At 26.3% G+C, this 23,650-nt stretch overlaps 1 protein-coding gene across 1 annotated transcript in view; it reads right to left on the bottom strand.

The window, feature by feature from the left end:
• LOC111679326 (vacuolar protein sorting-associated protein 13D) overlaps nt 1-23,650 on the bottom strand; it is a 476,071-nt gene that overhangs the window by 255,374 nt on the left and 197,047 nt on the right. Inside the window, exon 5 of the mRNA XM_046952421.1 lies at nt 22,717-23,080. Within this exon, the coding sequence (XP_046808377.1) occupies nt 22,717-23,080 (364 nt within the window). The remainder of the gene's footprint in view (nt 1-22,716; nt 23,081-23,650) is intronic.

Raw genomic sequence — 23,650 nt, 5'->3', positions numbered from 1 at the left:
TTAATCAAGAAAAAATTGATTTATACAAAAACTAAAAAATGTGGAGTAAGCAAAATTTATTAAATTTAACATGTATGTATGTATGTATGTATGTATGTATGTATGTATGTATGTATGTATGTATGTATGTATGTATGTATGTATGTATGTATGTATGTATGTATGTATGTATGTATGTATGTATGTATGTATGTATGTATGTATGTATGTATGTATGTATGTATGTATGTATGTATGTATGTATGTATGTATGTATCTATAGATTGTTGATCGCCTGTTGCTATATTTGACAATTTCAATCATGTTCGTGCAAGAGTTTTAGATTGCAATAAAGTCAACGTTTAAGAGTGAATCGATGAATATATTTTTCTTCATAATACATATGTATGTAATAATGTTGAAAGTACATACAAACAATTTTTAACAGGGAGACAATTTTTAATTTTTGCATTTTTAATAGTAATGAAATTAGAAACTGATGACTTGCATAAATAGCATTTGAGTATTTTTGGTTTGTTTATATGAATAAATAACCTTGAGTAAGGCTGTTGACATTAATGAAGATATATTTTATGATGTTGAGTATGGTCATGATTTACATATTTTGAACACTCTAATAACAAATTAATGGGAGTATTCTTTTCTACTTACATTAAAGATTTTCTTCTCTGAAATACTTTTAAAATTAGTATATGGCTCAATATTTACATATGGAACCTAAACCAATTTGAAATATTAAAGAAAAAATACTCTTGTTGTTAATTATTTTATTGCTACTGAATCACTGATATTTCTACTTTACTTTGCAATCAATACTCTATATATGTACATATGTACATATTTTTGTTATTCTCTACTTGAGAAATTATAGATTTATTTCTCATTATTTAAATTTCCCTATTCCGTATCATTAACTAAAACAATATCTGTGACCCTTTAAAATTCCTGAATAAACATATTTCCGGTATTTATTAAAAACAAAAAAAAAATCAACAATAAATAGTTTTATACAATATTAACAACATAAACATTAACCAAAAATGTTAAATTTGGACTTGACAAAGAAAAGTGGTAAGTAATTGCCGTGTAACAATGCTAATGTGTTAGTCAATTTTGGCATTTTAATCCCCTACATGGTAATAAACATTTTTACTGGAAAAATTGAAAAAATTCAATTTCAAACTATTAAAAAGTAAATAAAGTTTATCGACCCTTTTTACGATTTTTTTTAAATAAACTAAACTGTAATCAATATTATTTTTTGTTTACATTTAAGATTTTATATTATCAATGGATTTATTTCATTATTCTAACAAAACTTTAGTACGTTTATGAAAATATTTCGAATAATTTCACTTATATGCAGGAAAAAGTTAGTAAACCACGGACGGATAGAGCATCAACACTATGAGAATTTTGTTAAAGTATGTAGTATATAAGTAGGTATTGTTTTTTACCTTTCCTAATTGTCCAGTATTTTTTATTAGACTTTATTCTGTTCAATTTGGGATAGTTTTGTTTTGGTGCAAAGTGGATTTTTTTTTGTAAATTTAAATTAAATTTTATTTAATTTCATTGATTATATAATTATGTTTCTTATATACTAAGATCTACTAGTTTTGGCCACAATAGTGAGTTTGTAGTGTCAAATCATACAAATGGTAACCATCGATTTTCAAAGCATTCTTCTCCATAAATTTCACCATTAATTGTACCACTAGTAAAAACAGGTTTTGAATTTCTCACTAGAAAAAGTTGCTGATATATCCAGGTACATTTTTGGAAATTTGAACTTAATTTTCAGTTTACAATAATATGGACAATATTATTCAATATTCTACATCAATTTTCCAGGCTTGGAATATTCAACTCCAAAATTTTATTTAAACTGTTCAATTCATTTTTGAAGATAATAATGATTAAACTACGGTTCGGTTTTTATGTGGAATTGAACTTGTTGTATTATTATGTATTTACTTTAATACGAGAGTTCAATTAACAATTTAATTAATTGGAAATTAAATATGTTTTAAAATGATTTGCTTTCTTTATAATTAAAATTGTTATAAAAAGCAGAGTTTAAAAATATGTATAAAGTATTTTTCTGTTTACCATTGACTATGTATTAAATATTACCATTTCCATTTTTTCAAAAGCAAACAAACTAAAAATTTCAATAAATTAATATGTTTATGTTATCCTACCTTACTTTTATTTTAGTTTTCCAACAATATTTTATATTTTTATACTATTTAAATAGTACATTTTTTTCAATATGACAATTTCTGTTAGTAAAAATTCAAACTAACAAATTTTAATAATATTAACAAGGAAGCAAGAAAAAAAAACAATCATATTATTTGTAAATCTGATATTTTCTAAAAACAGTCTAGATTTTATAAAAAAAAGTTTAATTTTTCAACTGCAAATATTCATAATATATATAGAGGGGTTTGAGGGGTGTTGTGGTTTTGTTAAGTAAATTTTGTGTTATGCATAGTTGGGAGTATGTGTAGGTTTGAAATGTAAAAATGAAGGTCTAGGTGTTTGTGTGTCGTGGTTTTGTTAAGTAAATTTTGTGTTATGCATAGGTGGGAGTATGTGTGCGTTTGAAATGTGAAAATGAAGGTCTAGGTGTTTGTGTGTTGTAAGATGAAGTGTATGCTGGGTGTAGAGTGTGTGTGTGTGATGTCGGACGTCCATCTCTGCATCGCTGAAGGTGTTATTAAATTTGTGGTTTGTGAGTGTAGTGCGTTTTCAATCCATGTGATTTGTTAAAGTGCAATAAAATTATTTGCGATTTTATTAATTCATGCAGTAAAATTTTTGTGGTTTTTCATAGTTGGATGTGGTAATGTAATTTTTTTTATAGTTTTTAAGAATTGGTTCACATACTTTGACTTTTGAGTGTGAGTGCCTAACACAAATGTAAAAATCATAAAAAAGGAAAAATTTGTCTCCCTGCTAAAAATTGTTTGTATGTAATTTTAACGTTATTACATATGTATATATTAATATAAAAAATAAATACATTGATTCTCAATTTTCAGTAAAAATAATTTCTTCCCTTCTGCAAGTTGACAATTTTATAAAAAAATATTTACATCCCAAATTTCATAAAAATATTCTCTTCCCTTCTGCAAGTTCACAATTTTATAAAAAAAATATTTACAAAAAATAATTTCTTCCATTCTGCAAGTTCACAATTTTATAAAAAATATTTACAAAAATAATTTCTTTTTCATTGAAAACAAGCCAAATAAATTTTCTCACACAAATTCTTAAAAAAATATAATCTTTCAAATTCCCACAAAAAATATTCGTCCCATAATAATCAGCTTGCAATTTTCCACAAAAAATTTTCTTCCCTTCTGCAAGTTTACAATTTTATAAAAAAATATTTACAAAAAATAATCTCTTCCCTTCTGCAAGTTTGCAATTTTACAAAAAAAATATTTTCTTCCCTACAATTTCAAAAAAAAAATATTTTCTTCTTCACTGAAAACAAATGGGGAGGCAGATTTTCATCTGCCTCCCCAGTTCCATACTACCTTAACGTTTACTTTTATGTTTTCATCAGCTTTTAAAAGATTTTGTTTTAACTGAAGTCTTATTTTTTTTTATCAATTTGTTTTTCTTGACAATGATCCCGTTCAATTTTTGACGTGCTTAAAAATTTCCGTAACCATTTCCACAGACTTTAATTCAATCATAACGGTCATCTTTTTGTTTTTTTCGGATTTTTTTTTTGATTGTTCGATTTCCACTTTAGTTTTTATTTTTATATTTTCGTTGAACAATTTCTTTACTGCGCTATAGCAATTTTTGGCATTCCATTAATTAATTCTTCCTTCCAAGATCTTCTTCCAGACGTCTGACTCTTTTCTCGTTATCTTTCATTTGCTTTTTGAGATTTTTTATTTCATCTTTCAACATTTTATTTTCATCCGATAATTTTTGCACTTCCGATTTTACCTCAATTATAGGTATATTTTTTAATTTATTATCGAAAATTTTGGTCATTAAATCCATTAATTCTCCGGCCGACATGTTACCAACTTCATATTTATTTGTTGCTTTTTCTGCCGAAACTTCATTTAATTTCTGTTTTGGTGTTTGTTGGCTTAAAAACGGTTTCCAGAACGGTTACGGCTGCGTTTGCTCTAAAGCTAATTTTCTCAGTCGGTAAAACACAAAACACAATCAAAACCCAATATAATAGAGTGAAACAGCTGTTTGACTTTTTTATTTTCGTGATTTTGAGTTATTTTTGGTTTTTTATGTTCAAAATGAATATTTCCAATAAATATTCAATTGATATTAAAACAATACGATTAAAATCGATGAAAATAGCGATCCTTATATGACATGGAGGATTTCTGCTGTATCCTTGTTAAGTTTTAAGCATAGCTCGCGATTGCTATTTTATTAATATCGCTCGTTTTTTTTAAATTAAAATCGCGAGTTTTATTTTAAACACGCGAGCGCAATTTTAATTCGAGTTTTTTGTATTGTATTTGGTGCAAAAATTAATTTAAAGGTTATGAAAAAATAGATTTACACACCAGAAATAAGAGATAATAAAATACATATGTATGTACATACAGTGAATCAACTAAGTTTTTTGGCTACCTTTTTTAAATAGAATTTTGTTTTTTGTTCATAAATAAAGTTCGAAAAATAGGTAAAAAGTAAATATATGTTTTCCAATTAAAAATAGATTTTGTGTAAAATGGGAAAAATTAAAAAAAATATTAAAATACAAGTTTTGGTGCATTTTATTATTCTTCTCTAGAATTTGCATGTCAATAAAGTATTTTGCATATTGAAAATTCCGGTTAAATATAGTAATTCCGGTTAAATATAGTAATAGATGAAATGATCCAATGAATTATAAGAAAAAACGCAAAATCTACTATTGGACTCCTGATTTATCTTTTTCAAAATCTATATACGAACTAGCAGGAACACTATGTTTTAATTTAGACCTCTAAACAGACCTTAGGTTGCTTGGAACCAATGTAAAGTGAACTGTAGTGTAGTACAGGAAAAATACCTAATTTAGATATTTTAAAATTGAGGTGGTAACGTCAACCAAAGCAATATTTTTCACCTAATACATACACTTATTTATATTTAGAACCCAAATCAAGAATATCTTATTCATAAAATAAAGAATTTAAAATATGAGGTTGAAAATTAAGATTTTAGCATTTAATAGTTCTATAGTGGTATATGGTGTTGTCCCCATACTTAGAGTGGCTAGGATGGTACTTAGTGTTAGATTTATTGAATAAGAATCAATATTATACAATTTAAATAAAATTTACACAATACTCCCTAAATAGATGGAGTTTCCGTAATGTAGTTTTTGTTTATCACTACAAAATGACCAAAAACCCGGATTATTTTTGTTATAATATATAGATTTATACCTCACAAAAATTTTTTCTAGGTCCAAATCCATTGATTATCTAATATATCATGTATCCAATTCAAAATTACTTATTATTTTCGAATTTTAAAGAAAGAAACGATAGATTTCATGTTAAGCCAAATATTGATAAATTCTGATAGGTATATAGGAAAATAAATCGGTTAAGAAATGTCCAAATTTAGTCGTTCCACTACTAAAATAGTAATAAAAATATTAAATTTTATAAAATAATGCAGCAATATTAAAAAATGAACAAAAACCCTAAAATGACCCATAAAATTAACAATACGTTCACATTTTATCAAAAATCTCGTTAATTAATATAATGATTTTACTTTCTATGGTAGAAAATTAAAATATAAGATATTCTTTAAAAAATAAAACAAACAAGTTGCTTTATTTTGCTAAAAGTAATTGTTCAGATAAAGTGTTTTCTTAAAATTTATAAAATTTTACATAGGCAAATTACTTAATTAATTCACTGTATGTACATATACATATGATGTTTTTTATAAAAATTATTCGTATAACTTCATTTACAATACCTCTGACAACTTTTCGCGCACAACCTCAACCAAATTCTTAGAAATCTAAAAGGACAAAAAATACATACATATACATATACCTATATACAGCCGTACACAAATGCAGTTTCTTAATGGACATACATATACATACATATGTATGTATATTCATACGCTTACTATAAGTATTCCAACTCCATTTTCACACATGCAAAAGGGTAATAAAATGTAACAAAACCACAAGCAAATTGTAGAAATTTAAAGGAACAAATAAATACCTACTTATAAAATCAATTCCAGTACATACATACATTATTTACATACATACATATTTAAATCGCTCGATTTAAACTCGCTCGCGAGCGAATTGAATTCGATTGTTATCCGTACCCTAGTTTTAAGTTAAGAAACTTTTTCCAAAAACTGTTTTTCTACCAAATATGAGGAGCGTAAGTAAAACACGCCCGACAGCTTTAATATCAGTCACAAGTTAAGTTTTTGCACATTGGCGAAGGACAATTTGTTTTTTTATTCCTATATTATTCTTTGGACATAAAGGAGAATAGTCTGCACATAAAAAGTGACTTTGGAATAATATCCGATAAATCAGCACATAATCTGAAGAGAATTGTTTTTGTAATTTCATCAGACAATTAAGCTATTAATATAAATTTCCTTCAGATATTTAACAGATTAGTTAGCACATTTTCTGATATTTTTTGCTCAGTCATTTTATTTCCTTTTTCATTTCTTTTTTAAGAAAACTTTGTGACAACTCTGCACATTATCTGAAGAAATTTTTTTATAAGAATCATGCACAAACCTGTTTATATTTTGTAATTCGTCAACTGTACTTTAAAAAGGAATTCGGTTTTTATTTTCAATTAAACAACGTCTGTATATGTGATGATTATTGTTTAAATTTCTTTAAACTTTTTTTACATAAAAATTAGCAAAAAATTACATAATTTTTTATGGTTTAATTTTATAATTTTAAATATATGTATGTATGCAATGAACTCTATTTTCGTATATAAGTATTATTGTTTAATTTTATTAATTTAATACTATATTATTTAATTATTGCATAAAATTATTTCTATATGCATAAATGTTGAGTAATAGTAATAAATTAAGCGATTTAAAAATATGAGCTATTTACATAAGAGCAATTTAAAATCAAAAACTTTATAACTTTTTATTTTTTCTACAATTACCTAATTAATCATATGCTATTACTTAAATTTATTTTATTTAAAATATTTTATTTACTAAATATAATTTGTTATTATTAGCTTTCAATGTTTAAGAATTTTTGGCCTTAATTGTAACTATATATCGCTTTATGGTTAAAATTGTTAAAATTACGGAGATATTAATTAAAATATTTAATAAATAGTAATTTCTATCCTTATGAACATCGATGATTTAATATCGGATATTAAAGACATAGCTCTAAAAATACTTCCTTAAATATGGATGCCAGTACCTATTCCAGAGTTCAGTTGAGGTACGAGCAATTATATGTCGAGCAATTATATGAGTTTTATGATGCATTTGAGAAAACATTGGCACTGATTTTTAATAAAGTAATAATGACCAATGAAGGTAACTCGGCTTTAATTGAAGCTCTTAGTCAAAAATACAGGGAAAATGCATTACATGTGTTTATTTTATAACTCAACCAAGGCATTATTCACCACATTATCAACCTATTCGACAACTTAATTTTCAAAATAGGCCTATACAACAAAATTGTATTCCTAGGAATCAATCAAACAATAGATTTCAAGCACCACACAGTCCAATCTTAAATATTAACTAAAATAGCAACAGGTTCACCATTCCTTATTCCAATCCACATCAGAATGCTACATTTAAAAAAAATAGTTATAGAATTCAATTTTATTGTAGTCGACATGGCCAAAATGTCGAGCCAATGGATGTTGACATTAGTAATCGTTTCAAGCAACAGCATCAAAAACGACTGGTAGTTTAAATCAGAATATTTTAAAAATACAGAGAGTTAATCATTTAAATCAATATTATTCCACGGAAAACTATTTGAATTACGATTATAATATGCGACCTAAATCTAGTTTAAAACTCATCCATCAAAGCCTCAGCCTTCGTATGTCCCATAATTTCAAGATCCTGAACTCGATATACTAGAACAAAATATTTTTTTTTAGAATAAGATTCCTACTACCGTACATAGTGAAATCGCTAGGAGGTAAAATGTTCATAATATTAAAAGACACCGCACATCCAAAAATTATATTAAAAATCTTAGCCTTTTTTTGTAAGATTAAATGGAAATTCGAAAATCTTTTCAAAATATATATCATATTTATTCGGTACAACTGTAAAATTTTCTTGTTTTACCGGATTTGACTTCATTTGATGTAAAGGCTTTGACCTTTTGACTCAAGTAAAAGCGCAAATTGACTGCAAAGACGGAATATTAATATCTAAAAATGGAGAAGAAAAATTTTCGTTTCTTTACTGTAATGCAGTTAGTAATTTTATCAGTCCTGAAACTTGTGATGTATCTGCTTGCTTAGTTAGAAAACTCGAAGATATTCTGGAAGCTAACAAAGATGTCTTTGCTGATCTTATATAACTCCTTCCGTTTGGATAAAAAAATGCCGTTAGTTTTTTCAGAGAGCAATAGATGACGTTTTACTTGAAGAAATTGGAAATAGCTGTCCTTGAATAAAGGCAAGTTTCATTTCTAAAATATTTTTCTTCCTATAACAAACAAAATTATAATTTTACACTTCTTAAAATTCAATTCTATTATGTTTTTTTCTAAAATATTAGAAACTACATATTTATTTTCATGTGAAATCCTCTGTTTTTGAATTCCAGAATTCAAGCGTTCCAATGAATTAGTGTATAACTATGTATTGCAGAAGAACTTATTAGAAATACTTTAGAAACACAACACTGTCCAAAACTGGATGTAGAAGTAAAGGCGATATCATTAATTTCAAGATTTCTTTTCAGAAATTTAAAATTTTTCTGCATGAACAATCACTGTTGCCAGATTTGACGATTTATCGCCAGTTTGACGACTTTCAGTGTCAATAATATCGGGGAAACCGAATTATGCAAATGCGTGTTTTTTTGGTGCGTCGTAATCTCAAGGACAAATTATTTATACGTTTCAACAGTTATAGATCTTTGGCATTGATTATATTAATCATAAGAGCATGATTCGATTTAATAGCATGAAAAACATATTTTAGGGCAATATGAAATAAAGGCAGATTTTTTTAATAAAAATTTACTCCAAAATAAGTAAAATACTGCCTCACAAATAAAATGAAAAGTGACTTCAATTTCAGGGCAGTTTTTCGTAATAAAATATTACTCCATATACATATGTAAATGAAATTCCATTTAAAATTTTTAATTAGTTTTTTGGCAAAATTTTTAATTTTCAAAAACTTTTTGTTTTTTATTAAATTTTTAAAAGAAAAAAGTTTCCCTAAGTAAAATACACAAATTGGGGTTTCTTTTAATTTCTTCTAAAATTTCATTTCTTCTAAAAATTAGAAATAGAATATAAAAATAAAAAATTTAATAAAAACAAAAAAAAAAAAAAAAAATTCAGTAAATTTTTTTAATAAAAAAATCTCATATATACCTATTTACTGAATATCGTATCACAAAGTTTACAACAACTCAATATGAGGAATTTTGAAGGATATTTGACAAATTATGTAGATAATAACAACTAAAATTAATCGAAATTAAAAACTGTTAGTAGAAATATAATCAAATATGTTTACTATCTACAACAAATAGTTTTGACGATTTAATGCATACACCGGCGTAAAGAGTGGCAGATAAAAAAAACACCACTACACACACACTTTTTGTATTTTTCAATGAAATTGTACTGAAAAAATATTTGGCTATTATTAATTTTGAAAATTAAATTGCGCTTGAGAATATTTATAAACCAAATATAATCAATGGACATAACAATGAACCTTTATTCACATAGAAAGAACATTTCAAATTAAAATGTACAATAAATGAAATATTTGTAAATGAAATATTTGTATTTTTGACGCTCTTGAGAAGTTCCTATGCGATCGTGCTGTATACATGTAAACTGCCGAAAATCATCGTATTCAGAACAATACTAGCGCCGACGTCTGATTTAATGACACTTTCCAAAAACTTTCGATTTTGACAATTTTTTTCTCGAAATTTTACGATTTTGCACCCAAATTATCTGGCAACTTTGATTATAATGTTTCTGAAGTATTGTTATAAAAATCATACAATAAATATTTTTCGTTATAAAAAAGTAATTACGAAATTAATACAGGAATTAAATTTATTATAAACATATCGAATTTTGTATAAGATATACAGTAATTTTATTGTTTAATAATAGGTTTTTCTTAATCGGTTAATTGATATAAATTATTCGGTTTATTCGTTATTTGAAATTTGGCAATTTTCATTTATTCGAGCGATTAATCGTCAAAAATTGGCTCAATGAGCACGGGTGCAACAAATGGTTCTGGGACTATATCTGCAACCAAAGGCGATATAGGTTCAAATACTTTAACGGATTCAGAAACATCTACAATTGCAATAATACATAGTGAAGAATCTTCTATAGAAGTGATCAAGTCAGCTGTAAACCGAATTAATTGCTTTAAAAACCAAATTGTTTTAATTAAGGCACCAAATTCAGCTCTGACTTCAGAAACCGTTCGTAAAGGATGCTGTGAATTTAAATGTTGTGAATTGCATATATTGTGATCGTCACACGTTTGGGTAAATTCACAATGAACTTATAAAAATTTTCCGTCTGTAAGATTTGCCATTAGCAAAAAATATGGTGATAGATATTCAAAACCCTGATGATCAGTTTGAAATTGTGTTAAGTGAAAACAACAGGGCGCAACAAGTTTAGCAAATTTGCCCTAGTTTTCCCAGTCGCATCTCGATTGATATAAAAATTCCATTATTGGAAATATTGAATTTTTTTAAGACTGTTGTGAGCGAAAATAAAAAAGCTTTTAATTAATTAAGTCTATTGTTCAAACCTATTTGAACATGATTTAAATTCTTATCTTAATACGCAGGTTAAGTCATAAAAAATTATTCGATTAGTTGTTTTATTAGGAAAATATGTTTAGTTGTTTTATTAGGAAAATATGTTTGTAATGAAAACAAAAATACCACCATCTGTATTAATGATGTTTGTATTTGCCCTTTTCCTAAGTATTTAGGTTCAGATTACAGTTTAAAAATGTATGTAGTGTTTTACACATGCGTAAAACAAACCTTAATTCTCGCACATGTGTTAAAAACATGCATTCTAGTTTAGTGTTAGGATTTTTGTTATTATTTCTTTAGTTTTTAGTTTTATAAATAAATTGAGCGTCTTACAAACATTCAACGAATGTCTTACAAGCATTGAAAGCGAAAAGTTATTTTGTATATGGTCTTTCGAACCAGATCAGTAATCTGTGGTGAGTTACTGACCGATGAGTTAAAAAAGAAGCTCTAATAAAGCTTCAAACAGCTCTAAGAAAGAAAATCAATCTAAAAAGAGATGACTGCAAAAAGGTCGAAACAAGTTTTACAAGAACAAATGAAAATTCTACCAGAGTTAAAAACTGCTTCCATAGAGCAACAAGATGAAAAGAAAATATGTTTTCTTATATGTCTATGTTGTTATAAAAATGGACATGAGCTAGAAAAATGCAAAAAATATGCATCTCTTTCATATGAAGATATATTTGTAAAGGTCAACGAAAGGTTACAAATAGATATGGAAGGACTAAACTACTGTGATTCAGTAATACTATTGAAAGAAGTAATGTGTTGTTATTCTCAATGTGCAATGTTTGAGATTAAAATTACGCATGAGTTTCACAGATCCAAAGATCGAGATGAGATTTCGAGCCAAATCTAGATTACATTAACCAGATTCTCCATACAAAACGAAATCTACTTCATATCTAGATTTTATTAAAACTCTAATAGTTTTAAGCGATGCAGCTCTGTTTTTCCCTAAATAAAGAAAAATGAGAAAATGAAAACAAACAAAAAATTTAAATGTCGACAAAATTTTTATAAATTGAAAAAAAAAATGAATGAATACTTAATCTGGAATAAAAGGTAATATTATATTTTAATATCTATTTTTATTACAAATAAAATTTTAATATATATACCATTTTCCTTCTAGTTTTTTATATCACACACTTTTTCGAGAAATATTAGAAAAAAAATGAAATATACTATGAAATATATATATTTCGTGAATATTAATATAAAAACATAACATGTAATTCAATTTCCTATATATTAGGAATTATTCAATGTTCAAAAATTATTTTTAGAATTTTATTTCTGAACAAATAAATAAAAATCAGAAAATAATTATTACTAGATTTTTGTACCCGGCGTTGTCCGGGGTTTTAAATGGTTTCATAACATTATACTTAAATATTCATTCATTCAAAATTCTTAAGGTCTCCTTATGAAGAAATTCCTTATATTATTTTTTTTGTGAACAATAAATAATAGAATATATTTTAGTTATATTTAAGTAAAGAAAATAATTGGTATTTATGTTTATAAGTACTAATTTTACCCGCTTTTCACCCATTTTACCCCCCTTTTTGCGCCCTCCTAGTAACAAGTAATTACACTTTTTTATTCCTTAAATTTAAAACACCCAAAAATATGATTTTTGTTAGTCCTTTGTTCCATTAAAACAATCATATTTTAAATTTGGTGTCTTTAGGATATTTTATACAGCAAATACAGAATTCCCTTTTTACTCGTTTTTGCCACTTTTGGGTGGGTTTCTAAAATATGCATATTTCCAATACTATTAAATTGGTTTAGAACAGAAAATTTGGTCTTAAAGCACAAAAGTAGTTTTCCTCCCTTTTGTCCAACTTTCACAGTACCATCCTATTTCTGAAACTTTAAAAAGCTTAATGGAATATATTTTGGCTTTCGTAAAGACAATAATTGGTATTTATGCTCAAATTTGACCGCTTTTCACCTATTTTACCCCCATTTTGCGTCCTCCTAGTCCAGGTTTTGAAAAAATATACCCTGTAACACCCTCCAAGAATGTTCCAAATTTCAAGAAAATTCAAGAAAGTCTTTTAGGCGTGATTGACGAACAAATAAACAAACAGACTTACAAAGAGATTTATATTATATACAAGGATTTTATGCCAAAAAATAAAAATCAACAATTTTAAAAGCATAGTGTTTTATAAAAATATTTTTAACACAATAAAAATGGTATCTTTAAAGTTGTTCTCCTATATTTTGTCATAATTTTTTATACACTCCTCCATTAGTGGTGATAGAGGATATATAAGTCTATTATTCTGTGTGTAAAACCATGAAATATTCATCTGAGACCCAACAAAGTATAATAATATGGGATTTTATCAAATTCTGAGTGGATTTAGCTATGTCCGTCTGACAGTCTATCTGTTTCTATAAAACACGCTCACATAAAAACTAAGCTAAGTATATTAATAAAAATTGGCCAAAAGATTCACTATTTTCCTAGGCAGTAGGTATTGAAAATGAGCAAGATCGGTTCACGTCGGGGGAAGTTATGAATCAAAATCCATCTAATGTAGTTTTCGAAAAAAACTGCGCAATAAATCCATGAAAATCACCACACTTTTGTTTCACCATGAAACTTGACACCGGTTAAAAATTGACGGAATCGGTTCACAGCTTCATATACCTCCCACACAAAGGTACATATTTCCGGAAAATGTGTTTATTGTAAATAACTTTCGTTAGAAAGCCGATATCTTCGCAAAATTTTACAAATTAAAGTTTAATATCAATTATATAGGAACCGTACAATTAGTAAATTGTTTTTAAAAATCCGTTAGCAATTTGCGACGTTATCGATCTTTTTCTTTTTCTCGTATTATTTAATAAAATATAAATAACACTTGCTAAATACCTTTAACATTTTAAGATACACACTAGAGTATTCAATTATTCGGGTTTTTGTCTTATTCGGTTTATTCGACAAATAATTATTTGAGGTTTTACGTTAGCCGGTTAATAATCGGATAATTAAAAATTATTCGGTTATTCGAATAAAAGGAAACTAGATGTTATTATTGCTTTTAACAATAATTTTCTCCATATACACCCTGTAACAATTTTGAAAAAAGCATTCACACATGGAAAAGTTGATAAGCATGTGAAAATAAATTCCACTTACGAAATTGTGCACTCCGATTTTTATGACCTTGTAAAAGGATTTCAAAGTTTAAAGGACTACAAACGAATATTTAAAATATTTATATGTATTTTATAATGCTAATATTGGTATCACTTTGAGAGAAAAAGGAAAAAGAAATTACATATAAAAATATTTTCATTTTCGACTCAAAAACTTTTTAACTACTTTTTTGTGGACAAAATTTTCTTTAAGATTTCCAATTCTTTCTTGATGATCTTGATGATTTGAAATAAATTATATTATTTCGAAGCAGAGGAACTCAGCTTCATTTGAAATTAATATTATTACCAACTTTTTAATATAAATTTGGAATTCCATCTTTTGAAATTGGATGTCTTTTAAACTTTAAAGTCCTTTTACAGGAGCATAAGAGCTGATTATGAAAAACTGAGTACACAGAGCTAATACTAATGGTCCACAGTTTCCTGTACGCACGGTTTATAAACAAAAATATTATTTTCACTTCAATTCTTTGTTTAGTTTTTTATCAAATACTAGAAATTCTTGTTTATGTGAAATGTTTTTTATATAAAGACATTACTGTTTTTAAGATTTTCAACGAGTTCTAGAATTCATACGTTCCATTGAATACTAGTTCAACTATAACTGTTGCTGAAAACTTGGTAGAAATCCTTAAGAACACAACAATGTTCCCAAAAAAATTGGTTGTAAAAATAAAAGCGATATAATTATTTCCTTATTTCTTTTCAAAAAACATCAAATATATTTTCTTTATTATAGAAATTTGATTAAGAAATTAAGAAAAGAAGAAAATTTATTATAAAAATTTTAAATTTGTAGAAAATACATAGTAATTTTACTGCTAAATAGTAAGTTTTTCTTAATCGGTTAATAGATAGAAATTATTAGGATTATTCGTTATTTGAAATTTGACAATTTTCATTTATTCGAATGATTAATCGTCAAAAATTAATCGATTAACCGAACGACGATTAATCGTTTGAATACTCTAATACACACTCTAGACAAGAACGTTTTTTCGCTCTTTCAATTATACAAGTGCAAAATGTAAACAAATAATTTTAAAATAATTTAGGATATAGTCACAATCGAACAAATATTCTAAAAACATATTTCCAACTTAAAAATTTTTCAAAAACATTCGTTTTGGAAATCACAAAAATATAATAAATAAAAAGTTAAGTCAATGAAGTTTAATGAAATAACAATAGCGAACGTATGCTTTAAAAGACATTAAATGCAATTTGATAAAAACTAAATAAATTTATACATTGCTGGAAATGTTAACATAGAATTAATAGATAAAATTACATGTGTTCACAATATTTAATTTTATTAAACAAGAAAAATGTCATTCGGATATTAATTCGGATGTTAAATTTTTGAACTTTTGCCCTTTTCAAATATAATTTGTAATAACTTTCCAATAAATTGAAAAGACAATTGCATAATCCTAATTTTAAAATATATCTTGAATTTGTTTTCTGATGATTTTCAAAATATTTTGAGTTAACCGTCTTGTCTATACCCGAGCAAAATTACGTACAACAATACCCAACATATCCGAGTATGTCATACTATTTCATCTTTTTATATATTTCTAGTGTATTATTCAGATAATTATTAAAACTAATTTAATAAAACGTCTGTATATATAAATTACATAGTTTTTGTTCATAAACCATTAAATTTTACCAATTTTTTTAAGTTTTTTCATTGCTTTCCTATAAACAAAAATATAATCTGAAAAAAAACCTAAAGAAAACGACTTCATAACGTATACTGTACATTAAATTACATAGTTTTTGTTCATAAACCATTAAATTTTAGCAATTTTTTTAAGTTTTTTCATTGTTTTCCTATAAACAAAAATATAATCTGAAAAAAACCTAAAGAAAAATGACTTCATAACATATACTGTACATTATGAAGAATTTTACGTTGTAAAATTTTGACTTCAAGAAGATATAACTCAGTGACCGGGAAAGATAATTGAAAACATTTTATATATTATTTACTAAGGCCTATAAAATCGATTAGCATTAAACAAATTATTTTTGCTTTCGCAAAAAAAGTTTCATAAGTAATGGTCAAAAATTAAAATTTTAAAATTTAAACTTAAATATTTTTGTTTATTTGAGAATAAAATTATTATAATCAGCATAATTTTATTTTACTAAGTCATATAAACAAATTATTTATTCAAAATCAGCCCATATTTGTTAATTTTACAGGGTCCACAAATTTATGAATAAACTATTTTGAAACTAAATTTGTTCTTTAGTTAATTTGTTTTCATTAAATACAAGAATGTATATAATTCTAATAATAAAACACAAAATTTATAATGAATCTTAATTTTTGTCCGATAACTGACATATAATTTTTATACATACCGGGGTATGTTGGATATTGATACACGAGGTAAAAATAGAAAATCGGTCATAAATCGGTTTCTAATATATATCTAACTAATGTAAAGAAAACAGTACTCTGAAAGCATAGTTCAAATTTCAAGCCGATACGAAATATAGATCTCTAGATATATCACCTCATATCATATTGACATAACGGTTAAGATCTATTAGATATTTGACCAAAAAGATGTAACAACTATTTTTGTAAATTTATAGAGTTGGACTTCAAAAAAATAAGTCTTTTCAACATGGTTTAGTAAACTCCGAAAATAATGGAGAATTATTGAAATGAAATAGTTTTTTTTAAGAATATAATTTTTGACTAAAGTTAATATCTCAATTTTTAAAATATTTGTTTATTAATGTTTATTTGTTTAATAAACATTAATTTTTAGTTACATTTTTATATTCACAATAATTATATATAAGAAAATTGTTTTATAAGCAAAATACGAAAATCATGCTTGTAGTTACTTTAGTAATACAGTACAAAATTTGCGAAAATATCTTTTGTCACTAACTAGGTTTCAAAATTTTTTTTTTGTAAAAATTCATATTTTTACATTTAAATAACAAATTTTTTACCAATAATATTTAAAATGCTAAACAATATCACTTCTGTTTGAAGCACCAGCTTTTATTTTAATTCCATATAATTTTATACATATTTTTGGACATCTGTGAAAAAAGTAAGATCTATCAGATATTTGACCAAAACGATGTAACAACTATTTTTGTAAATTTATAGAGTTGGACTTATTTCAAAAAAATATGACTTTCAACATGGATGAAAAAAATGAAGGAACTCCGAAAATAATGGAGAATTATTGAAATGAAATAGTTTTTTTTAAAGAATATAATTTTTGACTAAAGTTGATATCTCAATTTTTAAAATATTTGTTTATTAATGTTTATTTGTTTAATAAACATTAATTTTAAGTTACATTTTTATATTCACAATAATTATATATAAGAAAATTGTTTTATAAGCAAAATACGAAAATCATGCTTGTAGTTACTTTAGTAATACAGTACAAAATTTGCGAAAACTACTGTATTGTCATTAAAATATCCTTTGGCACTAACTAGGTGTTAAAAGTTTTTTTTGTAAAAATTCATATTTTTACATTTAAATAACAAATTTTTTACCAATAATATTTAAAATGCTAAACAATATCACTTCTGTTTGAAGCACCAGATTTTATTTTAATTCCATATAATTTTATACATATTTTTGGACATCTGTGAAAAATGTATATTATTTTAAATAATAAAACATTTTAGAAACATTTAGATTATTTTGGAGTTTATATTCCCTTTATAACACAATTCCCCTAAATATGCCCCACATTTTAGAAACATTTAGATTATTTTGGAGTTTATATTCCCTTTATAACACAATTCCCCTAAATATGCCCTTAAAAGTCTTTTTGCGGACCACAAATACTCTAACAAAAATGTTCAATTATTTTTCCATTTCAAAAAGATTGCAGACAATGTTTTTTACAAATTGTACTGATTATCAATCGCTGGTAGGGAACACTTTTAAAAAATATTTTTTCTCATATTTAGTACATTAATAGTATCACATATGTATTGCAACTTTAGATCTGTATAAGATTGCTTTCTTATGATATATTAATGTACATATCTAGACTAAAAAGTGCGAATATTTTTCCAGCAATTCATAATTTTCCCAAAATGTCCACTTCCAAATAAATATTAGATTTTTTTATTCTTGGTTAACCGACAAACCGGGTTCTTCAAAAGTCGGTTTTGTACTCTACAAGTGATTGTGTCAAAAGGAAAAAGTATATAAAATACAAAAATAAAAAAATGCAAATATCAAAGTTTTTTTATTCCATTGGCATTGAATTAAATTGATAACAACTTCGGTGAGAATAAAATGTCAAATAATTTTTTACACTAAACTTCCAGCATAAAAATTGTAAAACCCTAGGTGTTCATTTCTAAATTTCTAAAATCGGGTTTTGAAGTTTATTTTGCGGTTTTATATATCAAAAATGGTTTGGGATTATAAATGTATTTAAAATGTCTTTGTAAGCAAGCAAAATTATCACCATTTGCAAGTTTTCTTAATACTTTAATGTCAAACTGGGGCGCACATAAAAGTTATATAAATGTAGATTTTGTGGGCGAAATAAATTATGTTTTTATTATTTTTATTTTTTTTTTAATATTTATTAAATTGTAAAAACCACTATACCTTTTGCACCCGTCGATCAAAATGATTAACGCGAACGTATTCACATAAAAAAGTCAATAGTCACATAAATAGCCAGCAATTTTTTTTTTTTTATTTTTTTAAACTCTAAAGACAAAAGAAAACAACAAGTGTCTATTGTCACAAAAGGGAATTCAATTTTACTGCTAATAATTTATTGTGAATTAAATTAATCCTTATTAAATACATTCTTGAACGCAATTATACTTTATGCAGTAGCTTTTGACAGGGATTGGTACATTGATAATCAAGGCTGCGTTTTGTTTACTTTGTACGGACAGCCTTAATTGATAATTAATATTAAATGAAAAGTAATATCGAAATGTTATGTTATTTGGAAAAAAGAACAGATAACGAACCGAGAGCAATTTTGTTCCTTGACTTATGCTGGGTTCGATATTGCTTGGAAAATTTTAAAAGATACATACAAAAATCCTCGAATGGTAGTTAATAATCAGTTGAAGTGTTTGTTTGGTTTAGAGACAATAACAGAAGAGACTAATTCCTCTTGAAAGATAACAGTTGATTTTTATCAGCTATGTCGAGATATGAGATTTCCACTCAAAATTGGGATCTAATTATCGTTTTTTATTTGTATTCAAAGACTGCCCTCTCATATTGTGACACTATGAGAACAAAGTGTTAAGGACAAAACTGGCTTTTCTTTATGGAAAGATTATATTGCATACGCGATCTTATGAGTTCCGGTACTGACAAAAAATGCATTGAACGTAAAAAAGGCACATGTTTCGAATACAATTGGTTGTGTTTTAGGTAAAAAAACGGGTCATTTACATCACATCAGTTTGATAAAATGTCCGAGAGATGTTCAGAATTGTACTAGCGAACATCGTTGTTCTATTTGTAATAAGCGGCACCATACTTCACTACATCGTGATTCTTAAGTTTTTCAAAACTCTAGCAATGCACTTTCTGTATCATTAGAAGACTCTTCAACTGTAGCAAAACAATATACCTTCAATTTAAAAAAAATGATTTCTTTTTTGGATATCAGTAAACATCTCTTCCACAGAAGTAAAAAATTCACTTAGTGCTATATTTAAAGTGGTGATAAAAGTTTTTTTTTTTGAGTACTTCGTTTTTTTATTGGGTATGGTTAAACGCAAGTATTTCACACGAGACAAAACAATTCTATTCCTTTGAGTATTGCGACTCAATTATTAGATGACAATTCTTGTGTGGTTTTACAACCCGCTAATAATACTCCTATTGACCAACGAAACTGAGGCAACAGCTGAAAAACATAGGCATTATAACTTAATGACAAATATTCCATACTTGTAGGAATCATTCTGTTCTTTCGATACAGCAATAGACTATTTGATAGTTAATGGTTGTAGATATCAAGTTAGAGCGTTTATTGATCCTGCTTCAGAATGTACTGTACAGAATGTAGCTTTCAACGATATGCGAAAGATAGAATGAGGAATTTTCGGCTGTTTCGACAAAGACTTGAATTTTGGAGATAAGTTCTAGTTCATATTCATCATTTTTATTAAATACATCGGTTCCTGTTTTGCTAAGCATTTCGGGAAATGTGACTTCGGTTTCAGTCAATGCCGACAAATTAGCAAATCTTCATTTAGCAGATTCGAATCCTTTTGGAAGCAGACCTATGGAAATATTTTTAGGAGCTAATGTATACCCCAGCTTATTTTACACGGAATTAGGCAAAAATAATTTCTAACGCGAAATTATTTTCGATTGTCAGTAAAATGTTTAGAAAATATCTAACAATCGTCTGAACTTATAATTTTTCTATTGCAACGTTGTCAGACTGACGATATTGCAAAATTCATTTATAGTTAGTGTTATTAGACATTTTCTGCACATTTTACTGCCCACGTTGTAAGATCTAACAACTGTATATACATAACATAACAATTTTTTTAGTAGTTTTTTAAAGTTTGGTCAAAACAGGTAAAAAGGGGGAATGATGAAAAACTGACAAAAGTACTGTATTTTGTCCTTAGAAAGTGATTTTAGACTGTTCTAAAACTAAATGCTTTCGATTAAGCTTTCAATTAAGTATCAGAAATATGTATTGGGAAAGATTCTTTGCGAAAGTTAGACCAGAGTGGAATATGCATGTGGGTCATTCAAACTAAACGGGTAAAAACGGGTAATTATGTGTAGTTTAGGTACTTTTTCAGAAATATGCAAATACCTGAGAAGTATTTTCAAATCAAAAAGGGACGAAATACGGAACGCGGTAAAATTATTATGTTTTTTAATGAAGAAGCAACTTATATACCTAAAATTTAAAAAATTTAATAAACTAAAAATTTACATATAAAAGGAACGAATTTTGTTTTGTAATCTTAAAATGATATGAAGTTTTTGAATTTGTGTGAATTTTAAATTTATAAATATCAATATTTTTGACAAATTAAACTGCAAAGGAAATATTTGTAATTTGCTACACTACGTGATGCAATTAAGTCTTATAATGACAACGACTGAACCAAAATTTATGTAATTTGAACCACACACTTTAATACTATCTTGGATATAAGTAATTAATAGGCATTTTTTGAAACATCAATCAGAAAGGAGAAACATTTGTACACACTTTTTCTCTACGTCAATGAATATTATTTATTCTAAAGCCCCTTCATATGAGCGCACAAGTAATATGATCTGTCAAAATTTTATGTATAAGGATACGGATGCGATTGCCTAAACACGATATGTACTAAAACCTTACTACATTGAGTAAAATACTGATGGAAAATTTGACATTCGTATGGCTCTCTTTGTGGCATTAGATCAACGATGTATTTTTATGTAAACACAAAAAGTATAAATCATACGACTTTTATTATGTTTTTTGAAATACGGATGGAATTTCATCTTACTTTTTCATTAGACTTAACGTACGTAAAGTATGATCGTGTGAAGGCTCCTTAAGGAAATATATTTTGCTTTCTCAATTTTTATTGATGTACCTTTTCAAATGCTTTAAAGGAGAAAATGATTAAACATCCGAAATCTTTAGTATTAGTATTTTTATTGCTTTGTTGCTAAATTTAAAAATAATCTTTTACCACTCAAGCTGAAAGTTATTCTGAATTATATAGTTTGAATGTATATTTAAATTTCCACATATTAATTTCAGGGGTAAAAATCGAAGACAATATTAATTGATCTATAGATATTATAAATCATTTAAAATCCCGTGCAACGCCGGGTACAAAAAGCTAGTATCTTTATAATTTTTAAATATCTTTATAATCTTAAAAAATATTAAATTTTTTATCTGTTCCAATATCACATTTGCAACATATTTTTATTATCTTAACTTTATATCGATTAGGGAAGCGGAGCTCCCTTTTGTGTACTATAGTTTAACTAATTCTTTGTGTTTTATTCATTTTTGTGTATTTCACTGTACCATGTATTGTAACCGAAACATAAACTTCATTAACTAAAAATATGTTTCATCTCTCTAGCTATTCCGTTTGGATTCTACTTACTTTTTTAAATTTTTTTAATCTAACCGGCAACACCGGTCATAATACATATTCAAACAAAAAATAAATCGACAAAAATATTTTCAAAATCGATTTATCACACTATTAGTATTTTTTAAAAATACTGTAATTTATTAAAAAAAACAATAATTGTCAGAATTGGATTTAAAAGCTGCAAATGACATAATCAGATTTATTAAAATCTAGTATTATTTGTTTTGTGTTCGATCTATAAAACAATTCATTATCCAGCAAATAGCCGAAAAAGAAAAACCATTATTGGATTCTATGACAATCTGAAATAAAATGTATAAATTTATTAAATAACTTTTTACTTACTAAAAGCGTTTGATGTTTATCCCACGATCTGTCTGGTTCGGATGTTTTAGATTCATATATACATTGAAATAAAAGAGCTGTGTCATGTAATATTGCCATTGCGTCTTTGTGGCAAGAATAGATTTCATTAGCTTTGGGTGGCACTTTGGATCTAATGTCGCTTCTTTTGTTAATGTTTAACGAGCATAGGTTCACATTTCTTATATCTATAAAATATGTATCTCTGCTTATACTTTCAGAACAACTCTCTGAATTCTCCTGTGTGTTACATATAGTTATTTTGCCCAAGTTAGCAACCAACACCTCTGCACTTCTACATGATCGCGGTAAAACTAATACTGGTGTACTAAGTATAATATCAAGCCTGGAAAAAACGCATGTTAAATATGTTTAAATATAATTATTTAATCTTTTAGTGTAAATATTTAAATGTGGCCATTATAAAGCGATTAAAAATATTTTACTATTCTACTTTTTATACCACTACTTCTCAATTTGTGGTGTTGAAAATCAGAAAAACAACAATGCCAAAGAACAAACAGAATTTGATCCTATATTTTTTCGGTAGCTAGTTCTACTTCACATCCCATACACTGTTAACATAGTTTAGTAATAATCCTCAATAAAAATTATACATTTTGTTTGTGTAAAAAAAACAATTACTAACTAGCGATAAAAAATTAGCACATTGAGAAAATGTAACTGTTTAATTTTGTAAGCTATTCAGCAACAGTTAATCGGTGGAATATAGAATTATCAAACAGAACTCATCCCCTACTCAAATCTTGACAGTGTTGTATTTTTTATATATAAATAAAACTTAAAAAAAATCATGTTAAGTGTAGAACTTTTTATTTTGGCATTCTTAATAAATCTTTATTAAAAAATGCTTTCAATACATTTTCCATAAAAATATTATTAAACTCGTATTTTA

This window comes from Lucilia cuprina, chromosome 5 (genome assembly GCF_022045245.1).
Source record: "Lucilia cuprina isolate Lc7/37 chromosome 5, ASM2204524v1, whole genome shotgun sequence".
Taxonomy (NCBI): Eukaryota; Metazoa; Arthropoda; class Insecta; order Diptera; family Calliphoridae; genus Lucilia; species Lucilia cuprina.
The sequence above is the reverse complement of the archived record's forward strand: the minus strand, read 5'-3'. Positions and strand labels throughout refer to the sequence as shown.